The 15,239-nt window shown below is 43.5% G+C and overlaps 1 protein-coding gene across 2 annotated transcripts in view; it reads right to left on the bottom strand.

Moving 5' to 3' along the window:
• The window catches only part of Aar2 (AAR2 splicing factor), a 20,663-nt gene extending 7,106 nt beyond the window's left edge, over positions 1-13,557 (bottom strand). Inside the window, exons 1-3 of one of the 2 annotated variants that reach the window (XM_008840783.3) lie at positions 13,459-13,557; positions 9,050-9,853; positions 5,559-5,788 (exon numbers count right to left, since the gene is read on the bottom strand). In XM_008840783.3, coding sequence (XP_008839005.1) covers positions 5,559-5,788; positions 9,050-9,806 — 987 coding nt within the window. In that variant the 5' untranslated portion in view covers positions 9,807-9,853; positions 13,459-13,557. The remainder of the gene's footprint in view (positions 1-5,558; positions 5,789-9,049; positions 9,854-13,458) is intronic. The other variant, XM_008840784.3, reaches the window with a different exon arrangement.
• Positions 13,558-15,239: the final 1,682 nt, after the last annotated feature.

Below are 15,239 nucleotides of genomic sequence, written 5' to 3'. Positions count from 1 at the left end.
TATGGTGACTTAAGTTACTTTGAAAGAAAAAGCTATTTTTGTAGAACAAATGATTCTTATTCAAGCTAAATCCAAGGGATTTATAAAAACCAGGGGCATCTATTCAAAAGTGTCTCATATGGGAAAGTTGAAGAAAAAAAAAAAATCAATGGCTGAGGCCATTACAAGGCTGCTTTCATCCATGCTAATGTCTTTAAGTGCTTACACGCAAACACCAGTCCCTCTCCATGAGCAGTAGCCATTTACTCCTAAGCAAGGAAGCCAGCTCTACTTGACGACCTGGGGTGAGAGCAGGCAGCAAGCTGAGGAAGCTTTTGTGGGCTGATTCATTCAATCATAAATACCCTCAGTGAGTGCCTATGTGCGGGGGACTAGATTCTCACTGCCAAGACAGCACCATCAAAAAAAAGAAGAGAGGTTTTGTGATATCCTAGTTCACACTGTGCCTTCTGAAATATCAATCATCCTTTAAGCTTAACGGTCTAATAACCTTTACATAAAGCATTTCTGAACTTTTTTTTAATGTTTTATTTATTATTTTATTTTATGTGTATGCATGTATTGCCTATGTGTAGGTAAGTGTACCCGAGTCATGCAATGCCCACGGAGGACAGAAGAGGCTGTTGGATCCCCTAGAACTAGAGTTTCAGACAGTTGTTAGTTGCCATATGGGTGCTGGGATTCGAACCTGGGTCTTCTGCAAGAATAACCAGTATTCTTAACCTCTGAGCCATCTCTCCAGCCCGACATTTTTGAACTTTTAAACCCCTCAAATATTAACTCCAGTCAGACTCTACCATTCCTTCTTTGGTGTGTTAAATTCCCTTTATCAGATTTCACTGTTTATACTTACAATATTTACGTTGTCAAAGGAATTATGAGTGTTTTTCATGTAAAACCAACCAGTAACACAGGTCAAATGTTAGGTGTTGACTAGGTATTGAAAATAACCATATGGAGAAAAAAAATTTGCCTTGTATCAAAAGTTTATGGCCCTGTGGACAATCAAACTGAATGCTGTATTAACTTCAAGAAGCACAACCCAAGTTTATACCAGTGACAACACAAAGCAGGCTCAGAGTACTGGAAGGCGGCAGAGAGATGAGGGATGGCTTCACGGAGAGGGAGTACGAACAGGTACATGGGAGGCTGAGGGAAAACCAGGTTCATTACAGAAGGCAGGAAATATGGGTATAAAGTCAGTTATCCAAGATATAAGGGTTCCAGAAACTTGCTGAACAGCACATGCTTATAGTTAATACTGTTCTAAACACTTTCAATGATTGACCAGTGAAACTTAGGGATATTACACTCAGTAATACCTATGCTGATTTGCATTCCCAGCAGCATTCCTTTAGTTCTGTAGCATCATAGCATTTATTTTTATTTTTAAATTTATTTTTATTTTATCTGTATGTGTGTGTATTGCCTGCATGTAGGTAAGTGCGCCCATGTCATGTAATACCCACAGAGGTCAGAGAGGCTGTCAGATCCCCTGGAATTGGAGTAATGGACAGCTCTTAGCTGCCATGTGAGTGCTGGGATTCAAACCTGGGTCTTCTGCAAGAACAGCCAGTGTTCTTAGCTGCTGAGCCATCTCTCCAGCCCCTCAAATTATTTATTTATTTTTATTAAAAATGAAAGACTAGACAAGGTGGTATGTGCCTGTAGTTCTGGCACTTGGACTGCTGGAATCACTTGAGTCCAGGAATTTGAAATTAGCTCAGAAACACAATGAAATCTCATCTCTTAAAAGAAAACAAGGTAGCATGAAACAGCATGTGCTCTCGGGGAACTTGCTGCGAGGAGCTACCACATTGCCTTGGTGACAGGGTGCAGCAGCTAGAGAAAAGAATAAGAGCCAAGTCACAATGAGCCTTGGGACCAAGGTTGGGGCTTTTAACTTTCTTAGGCAATAGAGGAAACAGAGAAAACAGAGTAGAGTGCATTTTGGAACACCACAGGCTGCAGTGAGAGGCAGATGGGTTAAGAAGGTAGGCTTGGAGGCTGATGAGCTCTGAGGCAGTCTAGGGGAGCCCCAAAGCCTGGGGTAGGACAATGGTATAGGGCAGGTCTGCCTTCTATGCCAACACTATCTGGAGTTCTTTAGTTAGTTCGTTTAGTTTCCCATTGTTAGGGGCTCACTCAAAGTTACGTTCCCACTTCTAGAACAGTCAGGTGCCCAGTCAGTACCTCCTAAAACAAAACCTTGAAGACAGGAACCCTAGCTAGCTCCTGTTTATATTCCTCACACTTTCAGCGGAATGGTACTCAACATTTATTGATGTACATGTGTCCTGAATTTTTTCGAACAAAAACATCAACTGACATAGCTTAGTCGGTAGAGTGCTTGTCTAGCATGCAGAAGGCCCTGGGTTCTATGCCCAGTGCTACATAAACTGGGTGTGGTGACACACACCTAGAAATCCCAATCCTTGTGAGGTGGAGGAAAGAGGATCAGCAAGGTCATCCTTGGCTACTTTGGGAGTTTGGGCAGCCTGGACTAAAGAGCTTGCCTCAAGCCAGGTGTGGTGGTACACACCTTTAATCCCAGCACCAGGGAGGCAGAGGCAGGTGGATCTCTGTGAGTTCAAGGTTAGCCTGGTCTTCATAGTGAGTTCCAGGCCAGCTAGGGCTACAGGGAGACCTTGTCTCAAAAAGATAAAAAAAAAAAAAAAAATTTTTAAATGCCTCAGAACAAAAACCCAAAACAAACCAAATAATGATATCAAATTTTCTTGGTGAAAAGTCCAGAGAACGTTCCCAACTATCAACACTGCACAACCCACCTGGGCATCTAGTAACCCAAAATCACTGCTGGATCACAAGCTCAGCTAGCTACTGGCAATGCTGACAGTATCTGGGATAGAGACTTACACCGAGGCCTTCCTGTGCTTGTGTGACAGCATCCATTCCCAACATGAGGAGCATACATCACTCCCTAAGACTGTAGCCATCAGTGGAGTCAAGTTAGTAGGTGATGACTCCTCACACTGCTCAGCAACCTGCAAACAGTGATTTTGCAGGAAGGCTCCCATAGAAGAGGAGGAGATTTAACTACTCGGTTCTATAAAGAACAGGAAAAGGAATGGAATATGCCAAGTTCAAGTCATCAACTTACTGATTCACCCCAATGGTCAGCACAAGTTCCCCAGCTGCCAGAATTTTAAGTCAACTGCCAGCTGCCTAATCACAGGGACTCTCCCAAAAGCATAGCAGGTTTGGAAAAAGTATTCTGTACCTCTGAGAAACAACATGCACAGGAATTGTTTTTAGGAGATCCGCACTGTATTTAATACCTTAGGACAGAGCACAAATGCCAAACCATCTCAAACTTTTATACAAATCCTGACTTCTCGGGCTGGAGAGATGGCTCAGTGGTTAAGAACACTTGTTGTTTTTGCAGAAGACCCGGGTTCGAATCCCAGCACCCACTTGGCAGCTAACAACTGTTCTTAACTCCAATTCCAGGGGATCTGACAGCCTCTTCTGTCCTCCGTGGGCACTGCACAACACGGGTGCACTTATATACATGCAGGCAATATACACATACACATAAAATAAATATTTTTTTTAAAAAAATTAAAATATTAAATAGTAAAATATTTAAAAATATTTTTAAAAAAAAACAAAAACAAAAAAACAAACCCTGACTTCCACTTACTTGTTGTGTGAACTTAAGTAAACAGTTTAATCTTTCTACTTTTTTCCCCCTCCCAGTGCTGGGGTTTGAGCTTAGGCCTTATAACTGTTAGGAAAGCACTCTACCAGTGAGTTATATCCCGAGTCTGTTTTTACATTTGAAAAATGAGAATGATCTGCTCTGTCTTACAGGGTTCCAGAGAGATTAAATGAGGGAACCCATGTATGATGATTAATTTCAACTGTCAACCTGGTAAGATCTAAAATCACCTGGGAGAAAGGCCTCTGGGCATGATCAGGTTAACTGAGGTAGAAAGATCCACCCTTGTGGGTGGTGCCACCCCCAAGTTAGGATACTGAAATGTATAAAAAGGATCAAGTGAGTTGAACACAAGCATTCATGCTCTCCTTACTGTGAATGCAACGTGACCAGCTGCCACAAGCTCCTGATGCTGTGATTTCCCCACCATGATGGAATGAATGTAACCCCAAACTGTAAGCCAGAATAAAGCCTTTCTTCTTTACATTGCTTTTGTTAGGTTATTTATCACAGCAACAGGAAAAGTAAGACAGCATATAGTATGATAAATATGGTGTCTGAGACTCAACTTCTTCCCTGGATGGGGGGGCGGGGCGCGCAGGGGTAAGTAAGGAGCCACCTGGCATGGAGCAGGCCTTGTGGGGGTATCACATACAAACACAAGACACTGGTAGTATGGAAGCTATGAAAACTGACACTAACTGCCTCTGCTACACTTGAGAAAGTTACAAAATATGAGTGACAGGGGCTATCCCAAGTACATAAAGGAAAGCTAATCTGTTTGCAAAGGGAGGAAATAGCAAAGGATGAAGATTCTAAGTTGTTTGAAACTTCTTCTCTAATTACCACTCATAATGAAAATTTAATTGCCAAGTTAAAAGCAAATTTTACTTTTTCTGTCAGAGAATCTCTACAGAAACTGGCACATTTTGTTTGAACAGGAAATCAAAGTTACTTTAATGCTTAAATGAGATCTAAGGAGCTGCACGTGTTTCTTTGGGAATAACAAGCTTCAAAACTGCCTCACTGGGTTGCAGCAACTCACAGCTACAGGAAAAAAAGAGAAGCTGTTTTGAGCTAGTGCTCCGGTTTAGATGTGGTTTGTCCCCCAAGGGTTCATACACTGGCAGCTTCGTGTGTGTTGTGCTGTTAAGGGATGGGGCCTAGTGAGAGGTTCATAGCTCATTGGGGTAGTTGGTACTCTTGGGAGGGATTAATGGAGCTCTCATGGGATTCTTCGATTAGTTCTTAAGAAAAGGTTGTCACTAGTAGGACCACCAGATCTTGGAATTTGAGCCTCTAAAACTATGAGCTACATAAAAACTTCTTTTGGGGCCTCAAGATGGTTAGCAGATAAAAGTGCTTGCCACATAAGCATGATAACCTGAGTTCAATCCCCAGAACTCACAGTGGAAGAACTGACTCCTAAAAATCGTGCTCTGACTTCCACAAGTATCCCGTGATACATGTGCACCATCACTCTCACACACAAAATTTAAAAATAACAGTAATAAAATAAATGAATGAACCTCTTTACTTCAAAGTAGCCTGCCTCAGATACTTCCTTATAGCAGTGAAAATATAACAGTATAGCTAAGCAACCCAAAGTGGTGGAGAGGGTTCACATTCTAAGTACCCTAGTGCTAGGCCCTCTGAGGGTGATGTGGGGAAAGCTGACACAGAGAGGGTTTTTGGCACAGAGGAGATTATGAGATGCAGAGCAGAAGACAGAGAACTAGGAAACATCTCAAGGTTAGGAACTTCAATTAATTCTCAGGGTCATAAAATAGCAAGAAACAAAAAGCATCCTTCTGAGGGTGCCTTCCCAACTTTGTCTTCATTCTGACCCATGTGAGTGTTAGCCTAGGCAGCCCACCTGTAAAGTGCTGGTAAGGAAGTTGTCTTGGGAGACAATGTCCACAAAGAAGTCGGCAGGAATCTCCCCAAGCTGGTGGTACAGGATGGAGATGAGGCTGATGTACAGGGTTTGGTGTTTCACCATGGCTGCTTCCGAGCGGCACAGGAGGTTCAGGAGCCGCTTCCAGTGCTCAAATGCCTCGTATACATTGCCCAGCAGAAAGCACACAAAGGCAAACTGGAGTTCACCTGTGAGGTACAGAGAAGAGCTAAAAGACAGATAACAGGGAGCACCAGCTGACACTACCCTACACAATTCACAAGGCCATCAATTCCACTGGACCTCAGCAACAGTGAGCCTCTTACCTGTCTGACTCCCAACAGAAGTTAGCATGGGACTTCGCATCTCATAGGCACTCAGTAAATGTTTACTGGACCATGGGACACCTAAACTGTGGCTATAGATTTATGAAAAAACAGGCCACAGGGGCTAGAGAGATCATTCAGGGGCTAAGAGCACTGGATGTTCTTGCAGAAAACCTGGGTTTAGTTCCCAGCACTCACATGGCAACTAGCAACCATCTAACTGCAGACAGCTGGAGTTCTAGGATCCCAGTCTAGGGATCCAATACCTTCTTCTACCCTCAGTGGGCACGCACTGTATGCAGTGCATTTATACACATGTAGCCAAAAAAACTCATACACATTTAAAAAGAAAAAAAAAAAAAAACAGGCCACAAGAGGTAGTACTACTATGTGCCTAGCATTTTGGGAGGTAGCCTCCCCAACCTTCCCATCAGAATTACTAAGAGAGTGCATTAAAAGAAAGCTGCCCAACTGTCCCCTCAGAGATTTTGGCTGAGTAGAGATGACAGGTCCCCAGGATTTGTAAAAACAAGATCAAAGCATCAATATTCCACAATCAACTCTAAACATTTTCTACTGACATGGTCACCTCTGTTCTAAGCTTCCCAGGTGACACCGGTACAGATGACCATGCTCTAGGGCCAATGAAAAGCTGCATTCTCCCATGGCACCACCCTCAGTCCAACTCCTCAAGATCATCAGAGAAGGCATTTCCCTTATTTATAGATGAGGTAAGGGCCTGCCTAAGATTGCGTAGCTAATACTTTGAACAGTGTATAGATAAAACAGATTCCCTGCTGGGAGGAACACTTCTTAAGAGTCTTCTGAAACAGGAAATTCCTAAGTTCTTATTCTAGGGCTAGCTTGCCAGTAAGCATACTTTTGTTTATTTAATCACAGGGCTCTTATTCAATCTCTGTGAGCAGCCTGGTGGCGAGGAGTATGGGCTCTGGAGACAAAGTGCCCATATGCAAATCTTAGCTTTAGCACTTAGCAGCTGTGTGGCCTCAGGCAAGTTGCTTCATCTATTTATGCCTCAATTTCCTTATTTGAGAGTTGTGATTCAAAGAATTGATACAGTGCATGCAGAACATTTAGAATAAGATCTTGCACACGGCAGAACTCAAAAAATACTAGTTACTGTTCCCAATTTCCACTCAATACCTGCCTCAAACAAAGGAACCCCATAATCTATGTGCAAGCAACTGGATCTTCTGCCTGCCACAGATACACTATGGCTGGGCCACCTGTAACCCCTACACCCGGGAAGCAAAGGGAAGAGGACCACTGCGAGCTCCAGACCAGCCAAAGCCACACAGCAAGACCCTGTCTCAAAAAATAAATAAATAAATAAATAAATAAATAAATAAATAAATACACACACACTATCACTGAACAGCATTCTCCCTGGCTTCAGAGGTGGCTATAAAAGTAATCAACGTACATACATGTGGGCTGTAAAAAAGAACTAACTAGCATACCACCAATTCATGACATTTGAGCTGCCATCTTCAGGGGACAAGGGAAGACTAGTTCTCTGATTCCAAGAGACTGTGAAATCTTCAAAATACAGTTAAAATTTGTGTATAATGATTTACTACTACTACAGTTGTTTTTATCTGCTTAAATTGTGAAACTAACAGTAGTCTAGTATTTTGTATTCATAGCAGTACTTAGTACTTTGCTATTTATTCTGGGGGACATGTTGAGAAAGGGTCTAACTATGTAGCCAAGTTGGCCTAGAACCTGCTATACACAGTAGCATTAATTTAAATTTGTGGCTTTCTGACCTTGTCTAAAATTAAATTACAATGTCAGAAATAATTTTAAGGAGTTAATAAGTAGATTCCAACTTATCCCTATGACAAACCTTTTCTCAAGTTATATTTTAAGTAACTGAAAGGTTTGAGAGAAAAAAAGACTCCTATTCATTTTTTTAAGCCAAAATTTCTGGGGCTACTTATTATATAAAAACTATGCAATGCATTAAGATGTGCTTACTAAACTGTGCTTTGTATCATCAGTTCAGCCAATAACAGTGTTTGCCTTATAAGCACAAGGACACAAGTTAGGTCGCCAGGAGGCACATTAAAAATGCCGGTGTGGTGGTGCAAGCACTTACAATCCAAGCACTGGGGAGGTGGAGACAGGCAGATCCTGTCTTGGTGAGTTCCAGGTCAAGGAGAGACCCTGTTTCAAAAGAAAAAGGCAGATGGCACCTAGGGAATAACAACACCCAAGGTTGACCTCTGGCTTCCACATGTATGCACACACACACATGGCACATGAACACATATACACATATAGAAACAGGATGACAAATGTTTGCTGTCACTAGTATTGAAGAAACAGAAACAAGATGCCATTTTTCAACCACTCAAATGAAGAGGCCTTTGCTAAGAAACCATGCCCAGTGCTGTCAAGGGTGACAAACAGCCACTTATGACCTGGTGAGGGACACAAAACCTGCCAACAAGTACAATGTGAGGCAACAATTCTAACCCTAAGCCTATGCATAACTGTTCTCATTAGGCTATGTTTATAATAGAGAATAGGACTGTTTTAAGGCTCTGTCATCTGAGAACTAGTGTTCCCTAACTGTGGAGCAGGAAATAACCATTAAAGAGGTGACCATTTCAATGACATGGAACTGTTTAAAGAAGACCAAACATAGGATTATCTGCACAGGCTTGCCTAAAATGCTTGGTTATTAGACAGACAGCTACCCAAACTGTTGGAGCCCCATTCTAAATCTCTTGACTGAAAATCTCTAGGTTAGTGGGGACTGGAGAGATGACTCAGCAGTTAAGAGCACTGGCTGCTCTTGCAGAGAACCTGGGTTTGGTTTCCAGCACCCACATGGCAGTTAACAACAGCTTGTAACTCCAGTTTCAGGAGCTCCAATACCCTCTTCTCACCTCTGCAGATATTGCACACACATGGTGTACTTACATATATGCAGGCAAAACATTCCTACAAATAAAATAATAATTTAAAAAATCTCTAGGTTAAAGGTACAGATACATCTGTATCCCTAATGACTACTGGGTGAATTTACCTCCTAGCCTGGTTTAAGAACCACAGGACTAGATAACCCAAGATGTGCCCTAGAACACCCCACTAGAGAGCCTAATTCCTTCTTACCAAGTACATCCTGGGGGCTGCTGGGGAACTGCTTTTTGAGCACCGTCTCGAGGGCATAGCTCAAGTCCATGCTGTGCCTAGTTATCTCTGCTGGTGTAGCACCTGCTGGGAACATCTGAGTGGGCAGCTCCGAGAAGCGGATCTCTGTCCCAGCTCTGGGCTTCATCTCAGGCAGCCGGGCCAAGCCCTCTTGGTAGCTTTTGCATTCAGTGCCACAGAGGGGTAGATTCTGCTCCATCCTATCCTTGGTGTGCTTCATGGAAAGTACAGGCAGGACATCTGAGAAGGCACAGATCTGCCGACTCTCAGGCTGGAGCCTCTCCATGGTGGCCTCGCTGATGAAGTTGGTAAGTGAGATCCATTTCTTGAGCATGGGATATGGGTAAGGCCCCAGAAACTGGTCCAGCTCTGGGAGATTGGCCCTCATAGCTTCTACTTCAGCCTCTGGAGCTGGAGACAAGTCTACCTCTTCTTGGACTGAATTCCAGCGTAGAACTGTGAGCCCCCGCTGCTTCAGGCTAAGAAAGAAGCCCATACGAGGGCCTACCTCCCTGGGATTAGCCTTGTCCACAGAGCTGTAGTGGAGGAAGTGGATGCCTGGTGGGATCATCTTCACACCCCGGAACTTGGGCCCCACCTCCCAGGAGTTGTAGTCAATGCCAAACTCTGTCCCCTTGGGCATGTTCAGAATGACCACAGTGGCCCCTTCAAAGAAGAGTTGCTTGGCTAACTCAGGATCCATCTGCATGGAAGCCATGGGGGCAGTGGTGGGTAACCAAAGGGAGAACTCTTCTTCCTTGTCTTCTAGAACAGCAAAAAAAAAAAAAAAAAAAAAGATCGAGTTAATCAGAATGCAGGGAAGGCTGCTTTACCTGTTGCATGTTCTCTATGTGCCACATGCTGAATTGGATCCTGACGTAATTCTCTCTTTTAATCCTCACAGCAACCCTGAACCTGTCTTACAGAGTGGAAAATCAGTATCTGAGAGATTTTTGTGTTTTGGTTTAAGGAGCAATATTCACTTCACAGCTACAAAGGTACCATTCAGAGAAAAGTGAAATGTTCAAAGTCACACAAGGCCAAAATTAAAACAAAGAGTGCTTGGTACTGCAGACCTGTGTTTTTTCTGTCCACTCTTAGAATCTACACTCAGATACCTTTCTCATAAAGGAATTGAGAGTAGAAAAAGCGTGCATGGTTCATTTTGAACTATAACTATGTCAAAATTGTCATATGCTATAATTCTGTCTAAAACTTGTAATCGGAGAGTCCCAGAAGATTTGTGAAGGATGACCAAATCACATACATTACCCAATTTCCCACGTACATCTAAAATTAGCAAAAGGTTTGAGGATTGGGGAGTTTTTAAAATTTCCCTTCTTTTACTCATCCAAAACCTAGCTGGAAATGAGGGGAAATAAAGAAGGACTAACCACTCCTTGTAAAAACCAAAACAACCTCGATGGGCATTGTGACATATACCTTGTGGTCCTGGCATGTTGTGGGTGGAGGAAGAAGAATCAGGAATTCAAGGTCATCACTGACTGCATGAGGAGGTCTCAGAAATAAAATACAAAAGCAAATGCAAACAGCTGGGGGCATGAGCAGTGGAGAGTGCTTGTCTAACATGCACAAAGGATCCTTAGCACCATATAAAACCTTATGTGGTGATGCCGGCCCTAGGGAGGCAGAGGCAGGAAGATCAGACGTTCAAGGTCATGCTCAGCTACACAGTAAGTTCAAAGCCAGCTTTTGATACATATACCAGATTCTGTCTCAAAGCCAAACAAACAGGGGTTGGAGAGATGGCTCAGTGGTTAAGAGCACTGGCTGCTCTTACAGAGGACCCAGGTTCAGTTCCCAGCACCCACATGATGGCAAATAACCATCAGTAACTCTAGATCCAGGGGATGCGACACCCTCTTTTGGTCTCTTTGGGCATTGTACGCACGTGTGTATTAAATACATGCAAGCAAAACACTCATACACATAACTTTTTTTTGTTGTTGTTGTTTTTTGTCTTTTTGAGACAGGGTCTCCCTGTAGCCTGAGCTGTGTACTGGAATTCACTATGTAGACCAGGCTGGCCTTGAACTCACAGAGCTCCACCTGCCTCTGCCTCCCAAGTGCTGGGACTACAGGCGTGTGCCACCACGCCCAGCTACACATAACTTTTTTTTTTTTTTTTTTGTCTTTTGGAGACAGGGTCCCCCTGCAGCCCCAGCTGTCCGGGAACCCACTATGTAGGTCAGGCTGGCCTTGACCTCACAGGGATCCGCCTGCCTCTGCCTCCTGAGTGCTGGGATTAAAGGCGTACGCCACCACACCCAGCCATATAACATTTTTAAAAATTTTTTAAATTTGAAAACAAAGAAGCCCAAAGTCCAGGAAGCAAACAACTTCCCAAAGAACCACTAGTCCAGAGCCAATTCAAATGGCAAGGCAAGCCTACAGGAAGTACTTAAGAAGGAGCTCGGATCACTTATTTTGTCCACATCTGAATTTCCTATAAGGACTGGTTTTGGGGGGGGGGGGGGGGGGGTAGCTGGCAAGATGGCTCAGTGAGTAAAGGCACTTGCCTGGAAGGCTAGAACAGAATCCACAAATTGTCCTCTAACTTCCTCATGCACACTGTGGTACATGTGCTCCCACATACACATCATACACTCACAGACACACACTAATAATTTAAAAAGAACAAAACCTCTGTAACAAGCACTGCTTCCATATTTGAAGAATAATTTCAACATGAACTAATTTAAGTCAATAAACTACCTCACCTTCCATGCCTAAGTCACCCACCAATCCAATTTGACAAATATTCAGAGTACCTGCACTTTACCAGAATCTTTACTAAAAGAAACATCCACAGGGTAAGATACTGTCTACCAGACATCTACTCAGAAGTACAAACCATGACCTCAGATTTTCACTCAGAAAAATCAAGTCCTTGTTTAAATCTACTTACTCTAATTTATATAAACAAAACAAAGCAACTGGGGCTACAGGGAGACCCTGCCTCAAAAAACAAAAACAAACAAACAAACAAAAAAACCCAGCAAAAGATAAATAAATAAAAATTAAAAAATAAAATGATTTAGAAGATTTTGATCAGCATGACTTTTAAAAATGAAACAAACAGAATTTTTAAGCTATCAGTTATTAGAATACGTCACAAGCAGTAAAGTCAAGCATATTTTGAAGTTCTGTGTTTGCATGTATACATGGTATGACATAAAAGTATTTGTAGTTCACAGTTTATAAAAGCCACTATAAATAGTTGTCTCTTCTCCCCACCACCCCCTCCTTTGGTCTTTTTGAGACAGGGTCTCCCTGTAGCCCTAGGTGGCCTGGAACTTGTTATGTAGACCTGGCTGGCCTCAATCGAACTGCCTCTGTCTCCTGAGTGCTGGGATTAAAGGAGTGCATCACCAGTCCCTGGCTATAAATATTTTCTGAATGAATAGAAATTCCATTCAGAAATGCTCTTCAACTGGCCACCTTTCCCTCTGGTGTCTGGGTGACCTTCCTTCAGGCTATTTCCACCACCCAAGTCTCTCCACTGTATCTGCAGCAGTAGGCAGGAGGCCTGGCACAAAAGAAAGGCTGGGGAAAGGTTTGCTGAATATGCACAGAACTCTGCAACATACAAAAGGGATGTAGTCCCCACAATCCTGCAGAACAGAAAGGCATCTTCTCCCCTCTCCACCACCTCTCTAACCCAGAGAGTACTTCACTCCCCAATCCATTCTCTATCCACCGAGGGACCTTTTCAAACAGCCAATCTTATCATCACTCACTCACCCCCTCTGAGTGGGTTCTCATGTACCTCTAGGGAACACAAAATTCTTACAATGTCCTGCAAATCCGGCGTGCCTTACTCTTGGAAACCAGGGCTCAGTCAAGTGTCCTATGGTAACACTCGGGCTGTCTGGCGCCTTCCCGTTTCAATGATACAGCGGCAACCTTGTAGGCTTAAAAGAGGACTGTCATCCCCACTCGAGTCCTTCTGTATCCCTGGCGCGCACCAGATGCTCAATAATTATTTACTAAAACACAATATGTATTTTTGTAGAGGAACTATAAAGGCTGGGGACCGGCGATGTCTCACCGGAAATCACATTATCCGGGCAGAACCGGGTCCCGTGAAGATAAGGTCTTCGGCTCCCCAAGCTCTACAGTTACCGGGAGGAAAAAAAAAGTGACTGTGTGTGCCGTGAAGCTCTGACCGGAGTGTCCCCGGTGACGGTTTCTCGGAGAAAAAGCCCTCATGAGACACCAGCCCACAGACGCAGACTCGGCCGCCCCACGACCGAGGCCTAATTAAGTGCACCCCGCGATTCCGAGCGCGGAACCGGGACACACACAACGAGATGGGGGCCGGGGGAAAGCCAGAAGCTCACACTCACCTCTTTGCCTCGCGTTCAGGAACCGCGGAAATGAGCCGGAAGTTCGACCGCTTTGGTGCCCACGGGTTAAGGAAAAATTAGTCCGGCGGAGAACCTGGGTCGCAGAAGAAATGGTCCGTGCTTGCAGGTTCCTCTCGGTAGAATACTGAATTTTTCTTCTTAGTTTTTAATTTTCCCGCCTGAATCGTGGATAACAGCTTTAATTAAACTATGTTTTTTTATATCCTAGTCCCAAAACATACCCACCAGCCATAATCCTTTGGTCCCAAGCAGACATGGGCACCAAAGTATGGTCCAGATGGTAGTATCTAGTTAGTCATAGATAAACTGGCTCAGTCATGGTTGGTCCTTCTCAGTCAAACCGCTATGTCAGTCGATGTGTCAAAGTTTGCCTGTTACCATCCAGTCCCACCTTCTAGTCACACTCAATCCTATATAGAGTTTTAGAAACCAAGGCTAGAGAGAACCAATTCCTAGGGAGAACCAATGCCTGGAGAGAACCAATTCCTTCAACTGCAACAGTAGCCACAGCAGCACTCTGACAATGATCATCTGGTGTCTTGAAGACCTAGCATAATACCTCAGTCAAGCTATAGATGCACACCAAGCGAGGGAACCTGCCTGCCTTATTTGTCACTGTTTCCCTGGAACCTAGTACACAGCTATCTAAATACACATATGCTATGTGTTCAATCACTAATGACACTAATATGGTACTAGTAAATGAATATTTGTGGGCCTGATCTTGTGCCTAGTTCTATCAGTCAGGGTTCCACTACAGAAACAGAGCCACTAGGAGATATATGTTATTTATTGCAAAGAATTGGCTTATGTTATGGTGAAGCCTGGCTAGACAGCACCAAAATCTATAGGGCAGATCACTCAGATATTACTGCTAATCTTTACATGAACCCTAGCCAGTATATTACCCTATATTCAATCTTGTACTGTCTACTTGACCTACCTTTCTACCCTGTTGTAATACTATTTATCTTTGAGGACAGGACGCTTGAAGCCCAGAAACTCCTCTTCAGGTGAGTCCACCAAAAATGGTTGAATATAAGATGGCTGCTGGAGTGAACAGCAGATAACCTCTAACTTCGTTGTAATGTATCTGCTTTTTAAGTGACATACCTCCAGCACTATGAAAGTTGTCAACTAAAATCATAAAAGCAGCAAAACAAGGTGGTAGCTTAATTCCCAGAAAATCTCTGCCATTCCCAGAAAAGTCTTGAAGGTTCCTCCCGTTTATTAGCCTCTCCCTTTTTTTTTTTTTTTTTTTCGGTCTTTTTGAGACAGGGTCTCCCTGTAGCCCCAGCTGTGTGCTGGAACTCACTATGTAGACCAGGCTGGGCTTGAACTCACAGAGATCTGCCTGCCTCTGCCTCCCGAGTGCTGGGATTAAAGGCGAGTGCCACCATGCCCAGCTATTCCCCTCATTTTTAATACTGCATCTGTATCTCCCTGATCCCCAACTGGTTGATAAGTTGGTTTGTGTTTATCTCCCACTTCTGTTCTTAACCAAGAACAAAAGTCTTCCTTGCTGTTAAATGTGTCCTTAGTCTTATTACTGTTCTACAATTCTAGGAGAGAAAAATGATCCAGTTTGGGAGTTTGTTGTGTTTTTTTTTTATTGTTGTTTTGTGGGTTTTTTGGTCTTTTTGAAACAGGGTCTCCCTGTAGCCCCAGCTGTCCTGGAACTCACTATGTAGACCAGACTGGCCTTGAACTCACAGAGATCTGCCTGCCTCTGCCTCCCGAGTGCTGGGATTAAAGGCATG

The sequence above is a fragment of the Nannospalax galili genome, unplaced genomic scaffold, assembly GCF_000622305.1.
Source record: "Nannospalax galili isolate Female #2095 unplaced genomic scaffold, S.galili_v1.0 scaffold221, whole genome shotgun sequence".
NCBI lineage: Eukaryota > Metazoa > Chordata > Mammalia > Rodentia > Spalacidae > Nannospalax > Nannospalax galili.
Note: the sequence above shows the minus strand (reverse complement) of the source record. Positions and strands in the feature narration are given on the sequence as shown.